The sequence below is a fragment of the Lepidochelys olivacea genome, assembly GCF_965140295.1.
Source record: "Lepidochelys olivacea isolate rLepOli2 genome assembly, chromosome: 14".
In the NCBI taxonomy this organism is placed as follows: Eukaryota; Metazoa; Chordata; order Testudines; family Cheloniidae; genus Lepidochelys; species Lepidochelys olivacea.
Window position 1 is genome coordinate 18,663,587 of NC_140424.1, and position 26,178 is coordinate 18,689,764.

The 26,178-nt window shown below is 48.5% G+C and overlaps 1 protein-coding gene across 1 annotated transcript in view; it reads right to left on the reverse strand.

The window, feature by feature from the left end:
• The window catches only part of SEPTIN9 (septin 9), a 259,220-nt gene extending 236,850 nt beyond the window's left edge, over positions 1 to 22,370 (reverse strand). The window contains exon 1 of the mRNA XM_084647129.1: positions 21,989 to 22,370. Coding sequence (XP_084503255.1) covers positions 21,989 to 22,010 — 22 coding nt within the window. The 5' untranslated portion in view covers positions 22,011 to 22,370. The remainder of the gene's footprint in view (positions 1 to 21,988) is intronic.
• Between the last annotated feature and the right edge of the window lie 3,808 nt (positions 22,371 to 26,178).

A 26,178-nucleotide genomic window follows, 5' to 3' on the forward strand; every position in this document is an offset into this window, starting at 1 on the left:
ACGTAGGCCCTGGGTCACTGGAAAGGCTCACAAATCTCCACAAACTCTTGGGTGAACTCAAGCACTGTGACAAACCCTCCAAACCATGGGAGTTTTCCCTGACTTTGTCCTAAATTTTTCTCACAGTCTCCACATTCAGGTACCTAGAAATTCAGGGCCTGAGCTGGCTCCCATTGAGAACAGTGGGACCCTCACTACTGATCACAATGGGAGTCTGATCAGGCCCCTTAGTAACTGTCATTAGTGTTGTTTGTTATGGGCCTGATCTAAGGTCCATTGACGTCAGTGGGGTTTGGATCAGGTCCTAAAATAATGAAGCAGAAGGAATTTCTGTGCAGAATCTTCAGCTGGGCTGTTAGGCATTTAAGCTAGTGCTTCTCAAGCTATCTGATGTAGGGGACTGGCAATTTTTTTTTCCAATGTGCGCACAGACCGGCAGCCGATGGCTCGTGGACTGGTACTGGTCCGCGGACCACCCCTTTGAGTAGCACTGACTTAAGCTATCTGCCTGGTGGCGACTTGATCCATGACCACCTCGACAGAGCCAGGGCTGCTGAGCCTCAGGGTCAGACAGCTTCACCCTGGGGAAGTGCATGTCCCACAAGTCTATCTGCTCTCACTGCCAGGCTCCTGCTGCTACGGACATGTCAGGGCTGAACAGAGGGGCTATTGATCCTTCACTTTGCCCCAGAGCAGCTCTGTGGGTCAGGCAGAGAAACCAAGGGCTTTTTTGCTGTTTAGTCTTCCTGACATCTCCTCAAGGCACAAATCAAAGCCAGGCTTCCCCCTGGAAAAGGGACTAACTCCCAGAAGGGAAAAATCAGCTCTGGCTGGGTGAAAAGTGATTCAAGTCAGCTGTATTATCTCAGAACAAAATTCAGCCTCTTACCCACTCACGGTTCTCTCAGCCTCACAGAAGCAACACAGCGCTGGATATCGCACTGACTCCGTGCAAAGCAGAGACTGTTATAACATTTTGAATGACCTGACTTGTGCGGTACACAATGAAGGTGGGAGGAACATGCCTTTGTAGAGTAGAGGAATAAGGTAGTATCCCTTTAAGTAGTCCGTGGGCTCCCTAGTGGCGCTCACAGTGTTCTGTGGTTTAGAATCCGGCAGAACCCAGTGTACCTGAGCCTCATGTGTTTGGGTATGTTTAGGAAGTATGGTTACTTGGGATCCAACTGTGCCCATGTGGTTTCTTCATATTGCCTTTTGGGTAAAGAGCAACAGACAGCAAAAGCCTTTAAAAAGTTGGAGGACCCAATGGATCAGGAAGTCTGACATTCTCCCTGGCCAGCTTAAGGGCAACAGGCAAAGTTCTCCCCTGGGATCTATGCAGTGGACTAGGCCTCTGACCTCCTGCTCCACCCTTGTGTCCCCTGAAAGTAGTGAGCTGGATCTCAAAGGAGATAGGTGCCCTCTCTCTCTGGGAGGGGGATTTTGCCTTCAATGCCATTTTCCCTCTCCCTCATGTTCGTTCTTTTTATGTTTTAGGTATAAGCCCAAACGGTGGTACACAGCCTATCCCAGTAACAGGCCTGTGCACCCTGATGCTGTCATGACCCAAACAAGGGCACTTTCAGTAAGAACCCCAAAGGTAACTGGCAGTCTGGGAAGCTTCAGTCTCCCACACACAACCTGCATTCTCTCCAACCCTCCAAAGTGCTGCAGACCACTGAGCCTGGGGCCCATTGACCTCTTGCCACCCAGCTTCTTCAGGGCCTGGCTGGATGGCCCACTCTGGAGCTCTGACCAGGGGGAGGCCAACCTGCTCCCCTCATTTGGATTCTTCTGTGGGTTGGCAGCTTGCCTACCTGCCCCTTTCTATTACAGCAGGATCAGGAAAGCTCCTTGACTCCGGCCTCTTGTTTATAGGCCCTTATATCAACCTGGAGCTGAGCCACCCCAAACTGGGCAGCACTCAGAGGGCATCTCCTTTGGTTTTATTACCAAGCCACCCCTTTGGTGAGAATATTATGGAGTACTTTATTCCTCAAAGATGAGCAAATTCCTGCCAACTAAGGATGGGGGCCCCTGTTCAGATTCCTGCCATGACACAGGCAGACTACACAGACACACAAGCAAACTCAACCTGGTGGGTTTCACACCCTCCAAGAGGTCTTCACTTAAACAGGGTCAGCCTAACCGTACATCAAGAGAAGAAAGAAAGATCTTTGGTAAAGCAACTCTCCCAGTGCCTGTGCCCTGTACAAGCCGTAGCTGAGGGTGAACTGGAGGGGAGAATGAGGTGTGAGAAAAGCCACAAATATAGCCAAACTTACTGACTCTCTGAGCCACATACAACAACCTTCAGAAGTTCGGAGCTGAGGCGCATCTGCCAGGGCTCAGGACTTCAGCCCCTCTCCTGCTGAAGCCCTGAGCCCCAATAGGTGCGCCAGCCCTGAGATCCCCCCTCCCCTCTGGGAAGAAGCCCTGATACCTCCCCTCCCTGCTGGTCAGAAGTCCCTACCCCACCACCCTGCTGCAAGGCAGAGGTCCTTTACTCCCCACCCCCCCAGTCTAGTTGGGGAATGGGCATGTGGCTCACAAGCCACAGTCTGGCCATCCCGGAAACATCAACTTTCTGCTGAAGTGGTCCAGACACCACAAGGAAGAGCCATAGCTCACTACCTCGCCGAGCACAGTGGCAGTCAGTTATGAACGTGCCATTTCTCCTCTCCTGTGACCCCTTGTTCTATTGGCTCACTTAGTGGTGATCTCATTTTGCCATACAACTGCACCAGACAGACATTTAAAAAAATAAAAATACTAATGAACCTCTTCCGCTGACTGTCCTTCAACACCTGCAGCTCTCATTTCTGATACCAACTGCCAGGCTACAAAGAGTCAAAAACTCCATCCCAAATTAAGAAGGTAGGTAGTAAGTATACTGCCCCGAGCATGACGCTTAGATATAAAGGTGCAGAATAATTTCAACTAGTACATTTTTTTCAGTTATGCCACAGCGTGGTTATGCCAGTGAAGCTCTAAAGGCAGAGCTATGCAGAGTGCACTTTTTATGGCCTGTAAAGTCAGTTACACAGATGCTGGACTTCGCTGTGAGGTCTGTTCTGAAAGTAGAAGTCATTGCCATAAAAACTTCTTTAAACAAACACACAATCAAATCCAACAAAATAGCTCCTGGGCATCGTAGTGTCCTAAAAGGCTGTTACGTCTCTCACTCCCCTTCCCGCAACCGTGCCTCCCCTAAAAGCGTTGGCGGTTTTAATCCATTCTAGCCCTTGTCTCTTTAAAGACCTGCTCTGTCCTTGTTGTCTTCATGTCTTCCCCTGCGTCTTTACAAGATTTCATGCTTTCCCTGGTTTCAGAGTAACAGCCGTGTTAGTCTGTATTCGCAAAAAGAAAAGGAGTACTTGTGGCACCTTAGAGACTAACCAATTTATTTGAGCATGAGCTTTCGTGAGCTACAGCTCACTTCATCGGATGCATACTGTGGAAACTGCCTTTCCCTGTTTCCCCTCCCAAAGCTAACCAGATTCAGCCTATAAACACGTGGAGTCTGGTTGGCTCCCGGTCCCTGGTGGTCCCTCTTCGTGAATAGCAATAGGTTGCTAGGAGAGATGTCTCCCTGTGAGTGGAGAGAACCACCAGCTGCAGAGGTTCAGCTGTGTCTCTGTGCTGGCTGGTTTGGGCTCAGGTCCATTGGATCTCAGTGGGAGCTGCTGAGTATTTCGTTCGGGGGCCTAAGTGGGAGCTGGGCTCTTTGGAAACTCAGCTACTCACCTGATTGGAGTATTCTTTCCCTTTGGGAATCTGAGCCAAAGCCCCTGCCACCCCCTCTACCCCCAAAGCAGCAGTAATCCCCCCTGAGGATGATGGTCTTTCTTGAGCATAACCTTGCCCCTCTTCATTTCCATCAGGCATATCACTATCTCCTCTCTCTAAGCCCCTTGTTAAACAAAGCTCTGAGTCCTGTACAATGTTTCCTGTAAATAAATAATCCCAAAACATGGAACCAAACTCCTCCTTCCCCCAGTTCCCTTGCATTGGCCACTCCAGCTGAGTTTCCTGGAACCCAGATGTCATCGGACCTCGCTGGGAGCCTGCAGGCTCTTTCACTTTAATGTTGTGCCTGTAGAAAAACTGGAAGGGGATGCTCTAAACATCAGTTTGGAAATACCAGTCTGGGCTGGAATCACAAGCCCCAGTCATAGCAGCTCTGAGTAAGCCCTTCAGATTTCCAAGATGGCTAAGTTTAGTACCATACAGGGTGTCTTTTGAACAAGAACTTACAACTAAGGTCCTGGCTGCTCAGCATGGCCTGACACTTTACATAAACGGCAGGGTTGTAATCTGCCACTATTGGCCAAAAGTTTCCTCTTCCCTACTCATGTGCTGCCCTCCACCCCAGAAGTGGCTGCATTTCACTGGTGCTGTGTGACCCATAGATCGTAAAGCCATTTGGTGTGGGGCGAAGGGTGCTTTATAATTGAGAAGTCAGAACCCAAGCTGTGATTAGACAACTCCTACTTCCACAGAGCTGGATTAGGCATTGATTCCACCATGAGCACTAGGAAAGGCCTTCCCAAACTCTGTGATGTCCTGTCACCAACTGTAGCCAGGATGATGAGTTACACAGCAGGAGGCAGATTCCCAGGCCGCAATGAATCCTCATCTGAAGTGTAAGCACTTCAAAGGGTGTCTCGGGGCTCCTTTGTCATTATAAGGTCATCTCCGGCAAGCGTGGGAAAGCGTTTACTCACTAGTGACTGTGCTGCCTTTCTCTGACTGGACTGATTGCCTCTGATTACAATACGAAAACTGCACACACGGTGATTATATGTGCACAGGCATCCTGGATTTCTTCCAGAGGATGCTGGAGCTGGGGAGGAAGGAAAAACCCCTAATGTTTTCTTAAAGTGGTGTTGGTGAAAGTGTCAGACCAGCGGCCACGGAGACCAAAGTCCACCTATCCAGAGAAGAGACTGGGCACAGAAGGTGGCAGCACAAGTTTTCCAACACCAATAAGCTTCAGTCTTAATATGGAGGAGTCGCCTCCAGGGATGAGAAGGGAGTTCAGTTTCCTTGGCCCAGTCAGTCTGTGGCCTGGCCAGTGGTCTGAGAGAGGTGGCTGCACTGGACGGAGACCACCGTCTCACGTCAGCCACCAAAGAGCTCCCCAAAAGAAAGAAGAGACTTTCCATTTGTACCTGCTGGGAGAAAGCTTTAGAGGGTCACTCTTTCCCTTCGCCAAAGAGGCCAAGTTTTCTCCATCTCCACAGACTCTGCCCCAGATGGGAAAGCCCTTTTGGGCTGCAAGACTAATTCTGTCTGTTGTGGTTTGCAAGGGGGCAGATAATGATCATTCAGGAAGAGCCAGTTACTGTGTTGTAGTCAATAGCTCTGCTTCCAATGAGTGACTGATGGCAAGCAATGCCCCGGCTGAGGTTCACGGAGTCCAATTCTGTTCCAGCTGAGGTCAATGGGACTTTTGCAGTTGACTTCAAGAGGAACAGGACTGGGCCTGTGTCTGTGAGCTGCAGTGCATGGAAACTCACAGCTAAGCTGGAGTTCAGGCAAGACAGGACATGCAAGAGGCAGCAGAAAGGAGCGAAGAAGAAAAGAAGTGAAGGTTTATTTGCTTCCATTTCCCTGCCTCACATTTACCCGTCTGCCATTAGCTCATCAGGGAATTATTCCCCACAGCCATATTTCCTTGTTTGACGTGATGCCTTTTGTCCGGTTCACTCAGGGCAGGCAGGGTGAAGGCAGGAACAAGGACCTTGCTCCCGGAGGGGGATTACACACCCAGTCAGCCTCCTAAACAGCAATTTTTGGCTGCAGCTCTTCTTTATTTGACATCTCATTAAATTGCCTGGTGTTATGTACAAGCAGTAACTTACTGCTGGGCTGGAGTTCCCTGCTCTGTGAGCTGGTTCCTGAGAGGTATCAGGATGTCATGTTAGCTATGGCAGAACTTTTCCACTAGCTGGAAGGGAAAGCGATGCTATAATCGCATGCCCAGCCAATAACATAGCAGCTGATGTACCATGAGCTGCCAGTACTATCTCATACCATGCCAACAAAGCATACCAGTGCTATAGCGGACTGTCCTACCAATGCTACATCCACCCACCATGCTGATGCCCTGGAAGCCCTGCCAACATCATAGCCACATGGCACACCGATGTGATAGCAGCATATTCTGCCAACATCACTGTAATACATATTGGCACCAGTATGGCAGCCATTAGGTTCCACTGAAGCAGTCCACCCACACTAGAGTCTTTGCGGCGAGCAATCCTGGGGCCTTGGAAGGATGCCTAATGGGGTATCACAGGTGAAGCACTCCTTGCCAGACTGATGCCCCCTCCTGGTCATGCTGGGGATTAGCTCAAGGCCGACGCCCATGTCCACAGTCTGAACACTGGCACCGTCTCTGCTCCCGCCTGTGGCTCCTCTCTCAGCTCCCAGGACCACAGCATCCTCTTCTCTACTGAGCCCTCTGGCTAGGTTGTCGTCTGTGTTTCCGCTTTCCAGGGGTAGGTATCTCTTTCCATCTGTCCAGCCACTTCCCTAGTGGCAAGTCGGGGGGACCCAGATCCACCCATTACTCTAGGCACGAACCCAGGGCCCCTGTAAATAGCAACCTCCTGCTGCTCCTCTGAAACCTCTGTCAATGCAGCTCTATTTCCCTAAGCCACTTCCCCATGGCCCCAGCACCTTCTTCACCCCCACCTCAGGGCACTTCACTGCTCAGTCCCAGGAGCCAGCCAGAGCTCAGTCCAAGGTGCATACAGCTCTCTCGGCCCTCCAGGGTCGCAGTCCTCACTCCCTGGGCTCCCAACAGCAACTGAACTACTCGATCTGGCAGCTCACCTTTATATGGACCTGCTATGGGCCCTGATTGGCTGTTCCTCACAGCCCCTGTCCTATTGGCTGCTCCCCACGCAGCCTCCCTATGGCCCTATTAATCCCGTCTCTGCCAGCGTGGGGTGGATGCCCCATCACCTGGGGCTAAGACAAACAATACAGCAGCACACTTTAGTGATGTTTTTGGAGCATACCATGCCAGTGCCCTAGCAATATACAATGCCAGTGTCACAGCAGCGTCTCATGACACACCCGTGACTGAGAAGAATGTGGGTCTCCCTGAAAATGTGCAGGGATCAGAGTGGGCCATCTGGTCAGACATTGCTTAGTGTTTTGAGATAGGCTGGGAAGGTTGCTGACTTTAATGCTAAGAGGTAACAGACACAGGCTGGAAATGGGATGCTGGGAAGCGCATCTGTTCTGCTTTTCCCAGCATTTTTTAAATTTGAATTTTAATAGTGTTTAAAATTTGAATCGCGTATTGAAAAGCTAGCTGGAGAGGCAGCATAGGCTCATGGCGAAGGCACTGTGCTGGGACTCAGGGGATGTGAATCTATTCTTGGCTTTGCCACTGTCCTGCTGTGCACCCTTGGGCAAGTCACTTCCCTGCTCTGTGCCTCAGTTTCCCATCCTACCCGTTTCTGTCTCGTCTATTTACTTTGAAAGTGCTTTGGGGCAGGGACTGCCTTTTGCCAGGTGTTTGTGCAGGCTCTAGTGCGAGCGGTTGGAGCTGCCAGGTGCAATTGTAGGACGAATTACAAACACCACTGCTGAAAGTGCCGAGGGGCAGAGCCGGGGGAGCGGCGGGAGGGGAAGTGAGTCACGCAGGAAGTTCAGAGGTGTGCTTTTCAGTCTGTCAGCTCCAGTGGTGAAAGTCGTTGCCAGGCAGCATGTGTAAACATGACAGGGCAGCGGAGCTTTTGTTTACTGGCTGGAAAATGTGACTGTGTGGCACAGGCTAATCAGCTGCCTGAAACAATGGGCAAGTGTTTTCCTTGTGGGAACTGGATCCTATTTGTTTTCTCTTTTGTGTCTGGGTTTGGGGCAGGTATGGAGAGCGATTGACCTTTCAGATTACAAGCTTTCTCACAGATGTAAATTATGGCCTCTCTTAGCCCATGTGACTCACCAAACCAAGCCACAGAATTTGTTTCCAGTGCCCTGAAGATAAAGTACAAAGCTCCTTGTCTGTGCAACAACTATCAGCAGCTCCTAAATTAAGGGAAGACAAACTCCTGACATTCCCCTGGCTTTTCCCCCTCCTATAATTTCATAAAACTGACTCATTTCCAAGCAAGTTTAAAGTGTTTCGATACCCTCCTTCATCATTAGCCACGTCATCAGAGGGCTGGAACAGAGAGGGTTTAGATTGTAAGCCTTTTTTGGGATGGGAGCTGTCTCTTACTGTGAATTTGTACGGCAACGAACTCAATGGGGCCCTGATCGGTGCATCACCACACTCATGTAGATAATAAATAATATCATAATAGACAGGAGGAAAGCTCTGACTTCTCCCAGCACTGGGGAATTTCAGGGATTGTCCATGTAACAGTCCAGGACATTTTTTCCCCTGAAGAAGGGTATCATGTCTTTAAGGAGGCTACCCTCTGCTCCTCCCCCTAGTGGGAGGAGCCAAGCCTCCGGGACTCTGCAAATGAGCAAGCAACAAGTCAATATCGGGGAAGGCTGTTGGATGCATGTGGATTGACCCTTCAGCCCTGTAAAGTGAATGAGGCACCATCAGGAGATGGGACCAAACAAGGGCAGGAACTGCATGTCTGTGACATTGAAAGGCCATGAGAAAGGCCCAATGTACGTGGGTCACGCTTGTGGGAGGGAGTCTACAGGCAAATTCAGTCCCTAGTTACCTCCATGCATCCCCAGTGAGTGTAGTAGGGTAGCATGGGCAGAATTAGGGGCTTGTATAATTTCTGGGCCGCTTTAAGGCAGGATCGATGGTATATGAGTAGATGGAGTTCAGGTCCTTGGGCAATGTAAACACAGTGGATTTTATTATCAGGAGAAAGACTCCCAGATTAGGAGCTGTATGAAGCAAAGCAGTATGCGTGGCACTGCCAACCCCCAGTGTTCAGAAACCAGGAGTCAGGCTCCAAAACGATCAGGAGACTGGCTTAAAATCATGAGATTTTTACAGTCTAATACATCTGGGGTCTCTGGCAAGGGGTGGCTCAGCACCTCCTGTGTGTCGCGCATGGCGAACGGCTGCCCTTGAGTGATTGGAAAGTGTCCGTTTCTGCAGACAGAAATTTACAATGCCCAGCGCAGAGCCCTGAAACAATTCCCAGCCGGTTCCAGGGCCAGGTTTCATCTGCTCAGGAGCTGGCTTGCCGTGGGGCTGGGTGATCCCCAAAGGCTCGATCCAGAGGCCCCTGCAATCGCTAGGAGTCATTCCACTGACTTCAAAGAGCCCTCAACCAGCTCAGCAGCTGCTTTTCTCCCCACATTCCCCCAGGAGGAGGTGAGAGCAGGGGGGTGCCTTGCTCCGTTTGTTTATGAGCTAGGCTAGGCGTTCTGGCCTCACTGACTGGCTCCAGGGCTCAGCCTGCAAAGCCTAGCTCTGGGGGCAACGATTTGTGGTGTCATTTATGTGAGTTTTAATTAAAACAACCCGATAGAGAAACTTCTGTATGTAATACAAACAATGAAAGGCAAAAAAATCACGCTATGAACCCCGTGCCTAGTTGCTCCTCCCCTGGCAGTTTAGCTAGTCAGGGCAGGCATTGGGCATGTTGCCAGGAAGATGATTATGCCACCATTGTTTCCTCAGGCTGGGAGGACTTGGGATGAAATCCTGGCCCCATTGAGGTTCATGGGAGCTTTGCCATTGAATTCAGCGGGGTCAGGATTTCAAACTCGATGGCCAGCAGGGACCTTAGACTCCCAGGAATGCCCCATGCACGGATGGGAGGCCAGACTGTCAGCTTCCCCTCCCGCAACCCTTATCGGTTTGCAAACTCCATGGCATTGTTTATGGGTGCTCAGCATTGGCCTAACTCTGCAACAGGAAGCACGGCTTGTGTATTTCTAAAGTCCCATGCCCAAAAATTACACCAGTGTCTGCAGCACCTGTTTGCAACCCTACAATAACAAACTAGGGCTCAAAGATATGCATTTAGAGTGTAAACTCTTTGGGGACAAGGGCAGCCTTTTTTCCCCTGTGTTTGTTCAGTGCCTAGCACAATGGGGGCCTGGTCCAGGAGTGCAACAGCAACACAAATAATGGAAATAACAACTTGATATGAACATGGCTCAACACAACCCTGCAGTGAAAAGCCACGGTGGGAAACCCCAGCAACTCACAAGCAACCCTACAATAATAAACGAGTGCTCATGAAAAGCCATGTTAATTGTGAGAGGTCTCCACGTGGGTAGATGTCCCGGTGGCAGATCCTTTTTCGGGATCAGGATCTAACTGAGGCAAAGAATAACTCCAATCAGATCTGTTTTCTTAGTTGCTCAGATACCACAGTGATAAATATAGTGAAGATACTAGATAGACAAAGAGATAATGCAGACCGATTAGATTACATAGCTCAGAAAAGGGATTCTGCTGAGAATGCCTTAGCACAGAATATCCAGGGTACGCAATTATCTGGGTCAGGTTGACTGAGCATCCAATGGTGCAACTGGTTAAGGGCACCGTTCCTGAGAAATAATGGGGTAACCTTTAATGTGTTTGAATGCACGTCACAGTGGCAGGCAGAGCTGTTCCTGGCAGAAATGATGGGTGGAAACAATGCCACCAGTTTGTTAATCTGCCCTGGCAGCGATGTAGTTTGCACTGAATTCTGTTTTCATACACTCACTTATTGCAGCTAAAGACTGAGATCTGACCGCGCATGGTCATTAAAGATTTTCCAGGCTTTATACAGGCAAACTGTCTGCTGGGTCAATGGGTAAAGGAGAGAAGAACTGAGCTCTCAAGAGCCCCATGACACTTGCCCTGCGGGGAGGAACATTAATTTCAGAGGCCTGGCCAAATTCCATTCTGCGCCTCTAAAATCCCCATCTAATCTCAATTGGAAACAATCTCTCTCGCTTGCAGCCTCGGCGGCTGTGTGGTGTTGCTGTGCACCGGTAAACAGTTAGCACCATCCCTCTGGGGAGCTGGCTCTTTTGAAGGTGTGACCCTTAATTAGGTGCATAAATAGTAGTTGAGCTGCCCCTGGCTGTGGGTGCTGACCACGTGAAATCCGGCCCTAGGTGCCTCTGGAAAATCCGACCCTTGGAGTGAAAGCTTGCTATGCCATGCCACTGGAGAAATACAGTTCAGCTGATCATTATCAATGCTGCTCTGCTCAGCAAGGCCTCAGCTGACAAGGACCAAAGCAAATGATCTTAGTGTCCAATCTTTATTCTCCTACTGGGTCTAATACTTACCGCATGGTACAGCCAGAAACACTGGATCTAGTAGGAGCCTGATTCGTAGAGGCACCAAACACCTGCGATCCCACTGGTCTGAATCACAGCTCAGCATCTCAGAATGATCAGACCCTAGTTCTATTAGGGTAGTGACCAGAGGCCCAAGTCAGGATTGGGGCCCCATTGTGTTGGGCACAGTACCAACCCACAGGAAAACACAGTCCCTTCCCCAATCATTTCCTGTCGAACTAAACTGCACAACTTCTATTTGCCTTTGGTATTATCACCTACTCAGAAGGAAACTGAGGCATGGGGGGTTGCTCAAGGCAAGGCTACAGAAAAAGTTCTTGGAATGTATTGGAGACAATTTTTTTATTTCAGAAGGTGGAGAAAGCTACTGGTGGGAGGCTGTTCTAGATTTGATTTTGACAAATAGGGAGGAACTGGTGGAGAATTTGAAAGTGGAAGGCAACTTGGGTGAAAGTGATCATGAAACGGTAGAGTTCATGATTCTAAGGCTGGGGTGGGCAAACTTTTTGGCCCGAGGGCCACATCTGCGTAGGGAAATTGTATGCAGGGCTGGGGCAGCGGGCTGGGGTGTGGGAGGCAGGGCGGGGTGTGGGAGGGGCTGTGATGCATAGGAAGGGGCTCAGGGCAAGGGATTGGGGCAGAGGAGAGGTGCAGGGTGTATGAGGGAGCTCAGGGAAGGGGGTTGGGGTGCAGGAGGGGTGCGGGGTGTGACGGGGCTTGGGGCAGGGAGTTGGGGTGCCGGAGGGGTGCAAGGTGCAGGCAGGGGGCTTAGGGCAGGGAATTGGGGGGCGGAGTGCAGGAGCGGTGTGGGCTCCAGCCTGGCGCCGCTTACCTAAAGCGGCTCTGGGGTGGCAGCAGCCAGGGCCTGCCTGCCTGCCCTGGCCCCACGCCCCGCCGCTCTGGGAAGCATCCGGCACCACGTCCCTGTGTGGCCCCTGGGGGAGGGAAGGGCATAGGGCTCTGAATGTTGCCCTTGCCACACCTCCAGATACCTCCCCCGAAGCTCCCATTAGCCTCGGTTCCCCGTTCCCGGCCAATGGGAGCTGCGGGGGGCGGTGCCTGGAGGCAAGGGCAACACACGGAGCCCTCCAGCTCCCCCTCCCCCAGAGCCGCAGAGATGTGGTGCCAGCTGCTTCTGAGAGTGGCATGGGGCCCGTGGCACCACTGGGGGCAGTCCCATGGGCCAGATCCAAAGCCCTGAGGGGCCGGATCCAGCCCACAGGCTGTAGTTTGCTCACCCCTGTTCTAAGGAATGGTAGGGGGAGAACAGCACAATAAAGACAGTGGCTTTCATGACAGCAGAGTTTAGCAAACTCAGGCAGCTGGTAGGTAAAATCCCATGGGAAGCAAGTCTAAGGGGAAAAACAATTGCAGACAGCTGGCAGTTTTTCAAAGAGACATTATTAAGGGCACAAGAGCAAACTATCCCACTGTGTAGGAAAGATAGGAAGTATGGCAAGAGACCCCCCCCTGGCTTAACCAGGAGCTCTTCAATGATCTAAAACTCAAAAAAGAGTCCTACAAAAAGTGGAAACTCAGTCAAATTACAAAGAATGAATATAAACAAATAATACAAGTATGTAGGGACAAAATTAGAAAAGCCAAGGCAAAAAACAACATCAAACTAGCTAGGGACATAAAAGGAGACAAGAAAACATTCTGCAAATACATTAGAAGCATGAAGAAGACCAAGGACAGAGTAGGCCTGTTACTCAATGAGGGGGGGAAGACAATAACAGAAAATGTGGAAATGGCAGAGGTGCTTAATGACTTCTTTGTTTTGGTTTTCATCAAGAAGGTTGGTGGCGATTGGACGTCTAACATAGTGAATATCCGTGAAAATGAGGTAGGATGAGAGTCTAAAATAAGGAAAGAACAAGTCAAAAATTACTTAGACAAGTTAGATGTCTTCAAATCACCGGGGCCTGATGAAATGCATCCTAGAATACTCAAGAAGCTGACTGAGGAGATATCTGAGCCATTAGCAATTATCTTTGAAAAGTCATGGAGGAGATGGGAAACATTCCAGAAGACTGAAAAAGGGCAAATACAGTGCCCATCTATAAAAAGGGAAATAAGGACAACCCCGGAAATTACGGAATTACAGCCCAGAAGGAATTAAAGACCAGTAATTCTGTACCAGGAAAGATAATGGAGCAAATAATTAAGCAATAAATTTGAAAACACCTAGAAGATAATAAGGTGATAAATAACAGTCACATGGATTTGTCAAGAACAAATCATGTCAAACCAACCTGATAGCTTTCTTTGACAGGGTAACAAGCCTTGTGGATGGGGGAAAGCGGTAGATGTGGTATATCTTGGCTTTAATAAGGCTTTTGATACTATCTTGTATGACCTTCTCATAAACAAACTAGGGAAATACAACCTAGGTGGAGCTACTATAAGGTGGGTGCATAACTGGTTGGAAAATCATTCCCAGGGAGTAGTTATCAGTGGTTCACAGTCATGCTGGAAGGGCATAAGGAGTGGGGTCCCGCAGGGATCGATTCATCAATGATTTAGATAATGGCATAGAGAGTAATTTATAAAGTCTGGTTTCAGAGTAACAGCCGTGTTAGTCTGTATTCGCAAAAAGAAAAGGAGTACTTGTGGCACCTTAGAGACTAACCAATTTATTTGAGCATGAGCTTTCGTGAGCTACAACTCACTTCATCGGATGCATACCGTGGAGTCTGCTGCAGTTTCCACGGTATGCATCCGATGAAGTGACTGTAGCTCACGAAAGCTCATGCTCAAATAAATTGGTTAGTCTCGAAGGTGCCACAAGTACTCCTTTTCTTTTTATAAAGTCTGCAGACAATACCAAGCTGGGAGGGGTTGCAAGTGCTTCGGAGGATAGGATTAAAGTTCAAAATGATCTGGACAAACTGGAGACATGGTCTGAAGTAAATAGGATCAAATTCAGTAAGGACAAATGCAAAGTACTCCACTTAGGAAGGAACAATCAGTTGCACACGTACAAAATGGGAAATGACTGCCTAGGAAGGAGTACTGCGGAAAGAGATCTGGGGGTCATAGTGGATCACAAGTTAAATATGAGTCACTGGTGTAACGCTGTTCCAAAAAAAGCAAACATCATTCTGGGATGTATTAGCAGGAGTATTGTAAGCAAGACATGTGAAGTAATTCTTCCTCTTTACTATGCGCTGATTAGGCCTCAGCTGGAGTATTGTGTCCAGTTCTGTGCACCACATTTCAGGAAAGATGGGAACAAATTGGAGAAAGTCCAGAGAAGAGCAACAAAAATGATGAAAGGTCTAGAAAACATGACCTATGGGGGAAGATTGAAAAAATTGGGTTTGTTTAGTCTGGAGAAGAGAAGACTGAGAGGGGACATGATAACAGTTTTCAAGTACATAAAAGGTTGTTACAAGGAGGAGGGAGAAAAATTGTTCTTCTTAACCTCTGAGGATAGGACAAGAAGCAATGGACTTAAATTGCAGCAAGGGAGGTTTAGGTTGGACATTAGGAAAAACTTCCTAACTGAGTGGTTAAGCACTGGAATAAATTGCCTAGGGACGTTGTGGAATCTCCATCATTGGGGATTTTTAAGAGCAGGTTGGACAAACACCTGTCAGGGATGATCTAGATTATACTTAGTCCTGCCTTGACTGCAGGGGACTGGACTAGATGGTCTCTCATGGTCCCTTCCAGTTATATGATTCTGTGAAAGTCAAGATTATGCTGGAGCATGCTGGAGCTCCTGACTCCCCATCCAGAGCTCAGAACACAGCTCTCTTTCAATAACCTCTACATTTATTATAAGTACATTGATCATGAATGAACTATACAGGTATTTCTTCTGCATGCACCCTGTTAACAAGTCCATGGTTTATACAAGCGGCAAAGAGTCCTGTGGCACCTTATAGACTAACAGACATATTGGAGCATAAGCTTTCATGGGTGAATACCCACTTCATCGGATGCATGTAGTGGAAATTTCCAGAGACAGGTATAAATATGCTTCTATTTATAGCTGCCTCTGGAAATTTCCGCTACATGTATCTGACGAAGTGGGTATTCACCCTCGAAAGCTTATGCTCCAATACGTCTGTTAGTCTATAAGGTATCACAGGACTCTTCGCCGCTTATACAGATCCAGACTAACACGGCTACACCTCTGATAGTTTATACAGTGGCAGTACAAGCAGGAAACCCCTTGATCACCCACAGATGTTCTTCAGAAGGATTGAGAGCTACAGTATACAACCCAAGGGTCTGATCACATCCATGTGGGCAGACCCCTGTTGTGTGGAGCCCAACCAAGGCCTAGGCCTCTCCCTGTTAGCAGCAGCAGTGTCTTAGATGGAACCGTTCTGAGGTTCCTGTTCCGTTCAGGATGAGGAGTGTAATTGGCCACAGAGGGAAAGTTTTGGAAGATTTGTAAATCCCAGATTTTGTGCAAGTTTCCCCCCAATCCTGCTCAACCGGTGGGTCACATCCAGTTCCATGGGGGTAATTCAGGAGGTAATTAGGGCACTCGTTTTTCAAATATTCTCAGCATCATACACATTCCTTAAGCAATTCTTGCCAAGCTTGGAGGTCACCTGAAGGTCATTCCGCGTCAAGCCTCAGCCTCACCTCTCAGCATGAGCCTTGCTTGTCTATTGCCTTGTTGGCAATGCACATGGATCTGAGTAATGGAAAAGGGAGCACTATATCCTTAAAGAAACAGTATCCCCTAGAGAGGATCCCAGCACAACTGAAACATCTCAGGACAACTCTCTTCTCCCCACAGATCTGAAAAAACAAGTGTGAGGAGTTACAGTTGGTGTCATAGTGGGGGCTTCTTGTTCTTAAACCTGCCTTGTAAGATTCCTCCTGACGGCTGCAAAGGCCTTTATAGCCCCTCTCCCCTCCAGCCACCTCAGTATATTCAGGCCCAGCTCATTGCAGGGCTGAGCTGTGTATGCCTGCAGCTAAAGCACAAAGGTCTGAATGTCTGTTTATGGGTAAGAGATAAAGTATCTAAGGCAGGATCTCTAGCCCAACCACACCTACATGGCAAGTGTTCAAAAGCCACAGCAGATGTATATGATTTCCCTACACTGCCTCAGAAAATGTAAATCCTGCTTGGGCTGTGAATATCCCCACAGCAGGAAGATGCAGCAAAAGCATTACCGCGTGCCCAGCAGACACAGGGCCTGAGCCAAAGCCCAGTGAAATCAATGGGAGTCAAAGGGAGCGGGGCAAAGTCTGGTACCTCGGGAGACTGAATTTAAGCCCCATGACCCCTCTCTATCTTCACAAATCATGTGAAACGTGCTTGTTGCTTCCTAATGTCGTAGCTTTGGGGCGTTCATTAGCTGGTCTCTCACAGCCGTACTCTTGCTTCTGGCCGAGAAGGCATTGTAGTTCAAATCCCACAACACAGTGCTGGGGGTTGCAGTGCTGGCAGAAAGGGGCCATCTTTTCAGCCGAGCCGTTTTGGCATGTTCCCTTCCATCTCTCATTAGTACTGACTTTCCCTGTCAAACAAGTCCTGATAGTCTGCACAATCAGTGAGCGGCAGTAACCTTTCTTTGTAAAGCCAGCGGGATTCCCTGTGACCATCCCAAAAGAAAACCATACATCTACCAAGATTTGTAATGCTATCCAATTTATAAGCTTAAGCAGGCTTGGGTCTGGAGGGGAGACCACCAAAGAAACCTACGGATGGTAGTGATTCAGTATGTGACCCTCTTCCTTCCGCATCAGCAAAGAGACAAGCCCCCCAAAGGACATTATGGGGAGCTGTACTCACTTTGAATTCTAATCCTGTCCTCCAAAGCACTAGCCTTTTGGCTGAGTTATACACAAGGTCTGATTATGTACAGTCAAGATCAAGTCCACTGTGCCTTTTCATAGAAATGTAGGACTGGAAGGGACCTCGAGAGCTCCTCTGATCCAGTCTCCTGCACTGAGGCAGGACTAAGCATTATCTAGACCATCCTTGACAGGTGTTTGTCTAAACCTCTTCTTAACAACCTCCAGTCACAGAGGTTCTTGACCCTCTCTAGGTAATTTGTTCCAATGCTTAGCTACCCCCACAGTTAGGAAGTTTTTCCTAATGTCTAATCTAAATCTCTCTTGCTGCAGTTTAAGCCCATTGCTTCTTGTCCTGTCCTGAGTGGATAAGGAGAACAATTTATCACCCTCCTCTTTATAACAGCCTTTTACGTATTTGAAGACTGTTATCATGTCCCTCCTCAGTCTTCTCTTCTCCAGACTAAACAAATCCAGTTTTTTCCCCCAATCTTTCTTCGTAGGTTGTGTTTTCTAGACCTTTAATCATTTATGTTGCTCTCCTCTGGACTTTCTCCAATTTGTCCACGTCCTTCCTGAAATGTGATGCCCAGAACTGGACATAATACTCCAGTTGAGGCTTTATCCATGCTGAGTACATTTGAAGAATTACTTCTTATATCTTGAGTACAAGACTCCTGCCAATACATCCCAGAACGATGTTTGCTTTTTTTGCAATAGTGTTACACTGTTGGCTCATATTTAGTTTGTGATCAATTATAACCTCCAGATCCTTTTTTTCTGCAGTACTCCCTCCTAGGCAGTCATTTCCCATTTTGTATGTGTGCAGCTGATTGTTCCTTCCAAAGTGTAGTAATTTGTATTTGTCCTTATTGAATTTCATCCTATTTATTTCAGATCATTTCTCCAGTTTGTCCAGATCATTTTGAATTCTAATCCTGTCTTCTAAAATGCTTGCAACCCTTCTCAGACTGGCATCTTCTGCAAATTTTATACGTGTACCCTCTATGCCATTATCCCAATCATTTATGAAAATACTGAATAGAACCGGACCCAGGACAGATCCCTGTGGGACTTGACTTAATATGCCCTTCCAGCTTTTCTATGAACCCATTGACAGCTATTCTTGAGTATGGTTTTGCAACCAGTTGTGCACCCACCTTTATAGCAGGTTAATCTAGACTATATTGCCCTAGTTTGTTTATGAGAAGGTCATGTGAGAAAGCATCAAAAGCCTTACTAAAATCAAGCTTTAACACATCTACTGCTTCCCCCATCCACAAGGCTTGTTACCCTGTCAAAGAAGGATATTAGGTTGGTTTGACATGATTTGTTCTTGACAATTCCATGTTGACTGTTACTTAGCACCTTCTCTTCTAAGTGCTTATAAACTGACTGTTTGATTATTTGCTCCATTATCTTTCCAGGTACTGAAGTGAAGATGACTGGCCTGTAATTCCCTGGGTTGTTATTATTCCCCATTTTATCGATAGGTATTATACTTGCTCTTTTCCAGTCCTCTGGGATCTCTCCTGTCCTCCACGAGTTCTCAAAGATAATCGCTAATGGCTCCGAAATTGCTTCAGCCAGTTCCGTAAGTATATTAGGATGTATTTCATCAGGCCCTGCTGACATGAAGACATCTAACTTGTCTAAATCATTCTTAACTTGTTCCATTTTAGCTTCAGATCCTACCCCATGTACACTGATGTTCACTGTGTTAGTCGTCTGATCACTGCTAACCTTTTTGATGAAAATGGAGACAAAAAAAGACATTTAACACTTCAGCCATTGCTGTGTTTTCTGCATTGTCTTTCCCTCTGCATTGAGTAAAGGGTCTACTCTGTCCTTGGACTTCCTCTTGTTTCTAATGTATTTGTAAAATGTTTTCTTGTTATCCTTTGTGTCCCTAATCTCATCTTGTGCCATGGCCTTTCTAATTTTGTCCCTACATGCTTGTGTTGTTGTTTTTTATATTCATCCTTCACAACTTGACCTAGTTTCCACTTTTCATGTGATTCTTTTATGAGCTTCAGGGTATTGAAGATATCTTTATTAAGCCAGGATGGTGTCTGGCATTGGGATAGTCTGTTCTTGTGCCCTTAATACTATCTCTTTAAAAAACTGTCAACTCTCCTGAACCCTTTTTTCCCTTAGACTTGCTTCCCGTGGGATCTTACCTACCAATTTTCTGAGTTTGCTAAAGTCTGCCTTCTTGAAGTCCTTCGCCTTTTTTCTGCTGTTTTCCCTCCTACCATTCCTTAGAAGCATGAATTCTATCATTTCATGGTCACTTTCGCCCAGACTGCCTTTCACCTTCAAATTCTCAACCAGTTCCTCCCTGTCTGTCAGAATCAAATCTAGAACAACCTCTCCCCTAGTCGCTTTCTCCACCTTCTGTAATAAAAAGTTGTCTCCAAAGTGAGAATGTAAGTGGGGGTTTCAACCCTAGTGTCCTGGCCAAATTCCAACCCACGCAATTACATTCTGCCTCCCTAACCTTCCTCTTGTTGTACTTTCCTCTATATTGAACAATATAAACTCCCCTTCCTTTTTTAAACAACTGCCATGTTCCAGCCCAGAAGTGGCTGCATCTTTGTGATGAGCAAAGTGTCTCTAAAATCCCTTTTGGATGAAAGGTACTAAACAAATGTCAAAGCCGAACCCTACTGTAGTTATCTGGAATTGTGCTCACTGGGGCAGTCTGATGAGCTACACATCTCACTAATGCCAGAAGATTTGCAGTCTCTCAGGTTTACCCCACCACACATCAGTACAAAGCAAACATGACAGTCCAGGACACTCAGCTTCAATAGCAAGCAGCCACAATTTCAGCTCATTGGACACTGACAAGGCTCCTTAAGGTATGGGATTAAAATATGTCATGCTCATATTCAGCCCTGCTGTGCAAAGTAGAACATATGTGTTGTCTAGTATTTGGGAGGCGTCAGGAGGCATCAGAAAGGGGTTGCAACCCATCAGATGTTTTTCTATCTATGCCTTTCTAACAGGCCCATCTCTGTGGTGCCTGTGTGCCATGTTTTGCCATTGTTAGCTGCCCATCTCACATAAAATCTATTGGGCCAGATCTTCCATAGAGATAAATCAGCGTGGTTGCAATGGAGATGCACCAGCTAACACCAGCTGAGGACCTGGCCCATTATTTTTAGGAGCAAGGAGGTATTACGAATCCCTTCTCCCATCCTGGTGTCTGCACCTTCTTTTTGCCCTGATCCTACCCTTGAAATAACCCTGCACTTTCTATGCTCCACACATTCCCCCATGAAACACACTTCTTTTGCCCTGCTTTCTCACACTCAGGAAGAGTGGTCGCTGCGACTGCCCTCATGCCATGTCTTGCTGTACTGTAGCAGTCATATCTAGCTTGTCAAACTGCCCAAGGCAATGGCCCATCTAAATGACATGCTTTGTAAGGCATGGTGCTATATTAATAATAATACTTTCACCAGCTATGGGTCCCAACATGTAAAGTCAGAATAAAACCACCAGAACAGTCTGCTGATTGACACCAATAAGATATATATTTTAGGGGGTGGGAGCTTGAGACTGAACACACACCAATAGAAACGTTCTGAACGGACAGAAGCATTGGAGTAATCCGAGGCATTTCCATTGGGGAGCTCTGAAGACAAAGCACTGAATCCAGCTTGCTCCTGTGGTTTATGAGGTCATCCAAGCCCCCAGAAGGGATTCGAGTTGGCTGTTATGTGGCTTCAATAAGTCACAGTATTTTGGCCACTCCAAAAAGCAACGAAATACCAGCGAAGAAGCTCACCCACGCAATGGTCCAACAAGGAATGTGACTCCGGCTCCTTGGAAGAGACCGGCATGTAGAAAACAGCCCACATTCTGCAGGCAGTCACATCCAGCCTGCCCCACTGAAGTCACTGAGGTAGCAAGGGTGTAAGTGAGCAGAATTTGGTTTAAGGAATTTAAAGGCACAGGCTGCTGGCTGCAGCAGGAGTGGAACTCAGCTGTCAAGGGGAAGATATGCCTAAGTGCTAGCAGGGACCCTAACTGCAGCGTGTCAGCTGAGTAACTGATTGGTCTTTCACAGGGGATTTGCCCTCACCGTCACCCACTGATCACTTATTCCAACGATTTGTTAGTTTGACCTTACAGGAAGTGTCAGGAATCCATGCTAACTTTAGCCACTCCCCTCACATTGTACCAGCGGCAGCTCTTTGTGAGCAGTGGCTTGGCAACTCTTTCAGAAGCTGCCAACGCCAGGCTTCCACAGGGCTCGCAGGGCTCTGCTCTAATGGGAAGGCTGAAGATGAGAGGAGAGGAGCTGTAACATCGGACTGCTCCTCGGCTGGTGACTCAGCTTCCAGGAGGCAGAAGATGACCTTGGCAGGACTGTAACCAGCTGCAGCCCCACCGCTGCCATTCACCTACAATGGCTGTCCCCGCAGGAGCGAGTGCGAAAGAGCCTGCATTGACTTGGAGTAGAGCTGGGGAGTGGAGCAGGGTGGGATAGCGGGCACTGACTCAGACCCACACCACCCTCCCGTGGCTCTGGTTCATTCAGTTCACAGCACACATACTATTAGTGTCCCTTACAACAGGAAATGCAGCCGGTAACTTAGGCACCACTTTGCTTTTTAGAGTCCCTCTTTTGTTCCAAGATGACCGTCTTTGCCGTTCCTTGTGGCATGTGCTGTCACAGTGACGTGTGGGTCACAGGAACTGCATTCACAGACATTTCCAGCGGGCTGGCACAACCTGCCTCCCTGGGTTTGCTCTGGGTTTCTTAAGCCTTTTCCATTGATCAAAGACTTTCATTTATAGGCAACAAAACAGCGTCTCTCCTCCGACAGAGAGAAGTGGAGCAAGAGGGGCTTGTATGTGCCATACTGTTATTTTTAAGTGTTGGGTTCGTACACACACACAGCTGACTGATGCAAGAACACCCGGCAGCCACCAAACCAGGGCCCGCTTTGCTCACCTGAGTGTACTGACTTCTTCATGCTGCCACCGTCGCGGACGTTACATAGGAACAAAATTCCGTGCCGGGATGGCTTTCCAAGTTGCTCCTGCGACTAATCCCCAGGGTGATGTGTGACTGGCTTAGTCCTGTTGTTCCCGCAGGCAGGGATCAGCCAGGGGAAGTGCACTCCTCCTGCACACTGGCTCCACACAACCCGGAGCTCCAGCGGAGGGGCAGCCCAGCACACTCCCAGCAATTAGAACACACCTTTCCTAATCTGATGTTCAGTTCTGGGCCGTTCCAACTGCGCTGACATTGGCAGGGGAAGGAGGAGAGCTCAGCCTCCCTGGTGGGTTAACCTTTTCCCCTCCAAACACAAATGCACTCTGCAGAATATTTCTGCCAGCTCCTGGGCCTGGAACCTCCCACAGATTGAACCTGTGCAGCCAGGAACAAAATCTACCTGAGTTTCTTCCTTTAAGCCCCGAGCCACCCCACCGCCGTTGACTCAGCCCCTCCCCGTCTGTGTGGGGCAGGATCACCCCAGTTCTAGGGAGAAGCGGTTTCTAGTTCAAAGTGCATTGCTGGCCTGTCAGCCTGATTAGTGTAAACATCTCCTCTTCGTTCTCCAAACCCGCATGGAGAGGCAAGGCTGCCAGGCAAGTGCAGCATTTGCTTAGCCTCCCGCCGTGGGGTTGTGTGTGTGCGTGCGTGTGTGTCACAGTGTGTGTGCGTGTGTGTGTAACCGAACCATTCACCACACCGAAGAGAAGCAGCCCAACAGCCAGCCACATACCAGACAACCAGCTTCACAAAGCGGAGGGAGATTCTCCCCCCTCACACACAGGTCCACTCATCGCCCTTCAGAGCATCTGGGGAGAGGGAAGGCTCGAGTCTGACACATGGTCTGGGTGTCTCAGGAGCCCAGAGACGAGACACATGCTTCCGATTACTGGCCATGTGAAGGGCATGCTGGGTAATTAGTAGTCAGGCAAACATGCTGAAGGCATTATTAGCACAGAAAGAGGAGAACATTAAGAAGAAAAGGCCAAAGAACTGGATTCTGCCCCATGGAATTGGACTCTTTATGGAGTTAGGTCAATGGAAAATTCCCATTGACACCGAGACTCACTCAGCAGGAGGAAAGGTGGCAGAACCTCCTCCCAAAGCCTTGTCTACATGAGAAAGTTGCACTGGTTTAACAAGAGGTGCAATTTTGAAACTGATTTGGTTAAACTGGTGCAAGCCCCTGTATGGATGTTCTTATTTCAGCTCAGAGTGACGTATTTCCATTTGGCTTAAGCCTATTAGGATCTGGTTTAAACTAAAAGAATATGAGCCAGATTTAAACTGAATTAAGCATGTCTACACGGTGGTTTGCACAGGTTTAATTGAAGTGGTTTAAACACTAATTTAAGTTAAACTGGCACAACTTTCTCATGTAGACAAGGCCTGAAATAAAAACGATGCTGTGGGAGGACTGACTGGCTCCTAGCTACAGTTTTTCACCTCTAGGCCACCAGTTTGAATCCAGCTCCAACCATTAGTTATTACCAGCTGATGGCTGTTTGGTGCCCTGTGTGAAATGAGTTTCTTGGGTCTCAGTCCAGGTTCCCCATGGGCAAGTGTCCACACCACACAACCCACCATCATAGCCGGCTCCAATTCCCGTCTCAGGAGAGCAGTTGAGGATTGAATGGGCCATGGAGCCTTAGCTGCCCTCTAACCCTCAGAAGTACTTGCATGTGTTGTGAAGGAAGCTGCTGAACCAGCAACTTTCACCAGCACTGGATTTGCACGAAGTAGTAAAATATTGACATTGTGGTTTGCAAAAGGCCCCCTCACCATGTTGTTGGCTGTGTGGCCACTGCCCTTAAAAGCCCCCTCCCCCACCCCTTCCTGGGACTGCGTAAGCACGTGTCTCATTACTGAGAGCCCAGGGCCATCCCTGTTGTATTCAGCAATCCAGAGGACAGGTGACTCACCTTCTTGCTTTTACTCCCACTGTAATATCCTGCAAGGAAGTCTGTTGCTTTGCAAGCTTGCCTGGCACAGGGTGGGTGTGCTCTGATCCTGGCATTACATGAGGACACGGAGAGACCAGTAGCCCATCCCATCATTAAACAGCAATACCTAGCTCTTCTACAGAACAAATCTCAAAGCACTTTACAAGTCATTAGCTCCATTTTACAGGTGAGAAACCGAGGCACAGAGAGGTGCAGTGACTTGCCCAACGTCATACAATGGGCCAAGGCCAATGATGAAGCCAGGAAGACAATCCACAGCTTGCTTGGTTGAATGCTAATCAAATATCCTACCGTCTGGGGTACCCCCCTTGTCTCTGCACCTCTGGTTATATTCACAGACATGGCTGATTCAAATACTATCATACTCACATAGAAACGTTTTGCAGAAGGTTCAGGGACAATTTACAGCTCCTCTCACATATTTGCATGTGTGTACAATTGTGTGTGTGGGGGACATGCAATTAGGTGTGCACAATTGTGTGTGTGTGTGCAATTGTGCATGCACGGTCATGTGATTGTGTGTGTGCACAGTCGTGTGATTGTGTGTGTGCTCAGTCATGTGTGCATATGATTATGTGCATCTGTGTGTTTGACTATGTATGTGTGTGCATGTGTGCAGAGCAGCTGCTCGACTGCACAAACACAAACAGCAAACTGTGGGGCAAGGTCTCTAGTGCAGGGCCAAATAAACGTGAAGAACTAGAAAATGGCTGGAGGGATTTTTTTATGAAACATCCATCAGACAAAAAATCCTTTTCTTGAACTGCCTGGGCCTCCGAATTATCCAGAGAGTCAGTAGTTTTGCTTGGAAAGGCAGGTTAATGTTTAATCCAATACAGAGCCCTCAAGCTGCAAATAGGTAAGTCATTTATAGCTCTTTTCTGTTCCCTAAGATAAGTGAGGGAATTTATTGCTCTTGAAAGGGGCGGGATTCAGAGTCCTGGCTTGCTCCAGACACAGTGCAGGCCCGACACTGTCTGGGTGAGCGTCCCACAGATGCAGCTCTGCCAAAACACCTCAGGCCTGAAGGGCAGCGCCTCTGATGTCCCAGTCCTGGGCCCCCATCAGCTCTGCCAAAGCACTTTGCTCCTAGCCTGGAGCACCCCTGTTACTGCAGTTGTGGGCCCCCAGGCAGCCCTGCTAATGCACCTCACTCCTGACCTGCAATGCTCCTGGCATTGCCAATCTTAGTCCATCCTCCCCATTCCCAGCGCTGCCAATCCACCTCAGGTATCATCAGTAGGAACCCCGCCCCCCGGCTATTCCAGTGCAGACTGTAACCAAAATTCAAAACCTTGACATTCTTCATGACATGGAATGCTTCTTTTCCAGCCAGCCAGCCAGCCTTGTGAGCCTTTAGTGCTGGTATCGCGTTTGAAGATGCTGCACGCTATCCAATCATTGTGGCTATTATTAGGAACAGGAAAGGGTTAACCGAGGCTACCATGAGCAAGGAAAGGCAGCAGGAGCTGCATTTAGGGAATAGGATGAGGCTCAGCAGGGCTCAGGGGAAGAGATTTTGTGGAGCAGGGCCCTGTTCCATCAGGCTGGCTGTTCTGCCACCAGTCAGGGAGGGAGGTGGGAGTGAGTAGAAGCCAGCGGAATGAGGGGCAAGCAGGAGAAAGGCACAATAGGGCCAAGGGAAGGGGTGCATGGGTTGAACAAGCCAGCAGCAGGCCAGGCCTCATCAACTTCTTTGGGGAAAAATATTCCTGACAAATGTAAAGGTGGAAACTAGAGTGATGGGGCCATAAATCGGCCGCATCCCCCTCTCCAGCGCTCTGTTTGTTTTACGTCTGATCCTGCCAGCTTCGTACAGTTGCACAGTCGCTCTGCCGTGGCTGCATGGCTGGAGGGCGCCTGGAAAGTTTTCCATCCAGCACACTCTTCCCTGTTTGGCCGAGCAGCAGGGGAAAGGGCAGCTGCCAACCCAAACAGTAGGTGAGCTGTGCCATCCACCCACTGGCTGGAGAGAGAGAGACACCCAGGGAAAAGAAAGTCAAGCAAAGCCTTTGAACTGGGAGTGAAGGGAGTGGGACCATACGGAGATGGGAGCTTGTGGCTTTGGCAGAAACTGGCTCCAGCGTGAGCTCGCTGGGAGGGACGGAGGGACAGCCTCAGTGCTGATGGATGTGCAGCGGAGTGCTGACTCCTCCTGTGCACTTCGTACGTCCAGCAGCC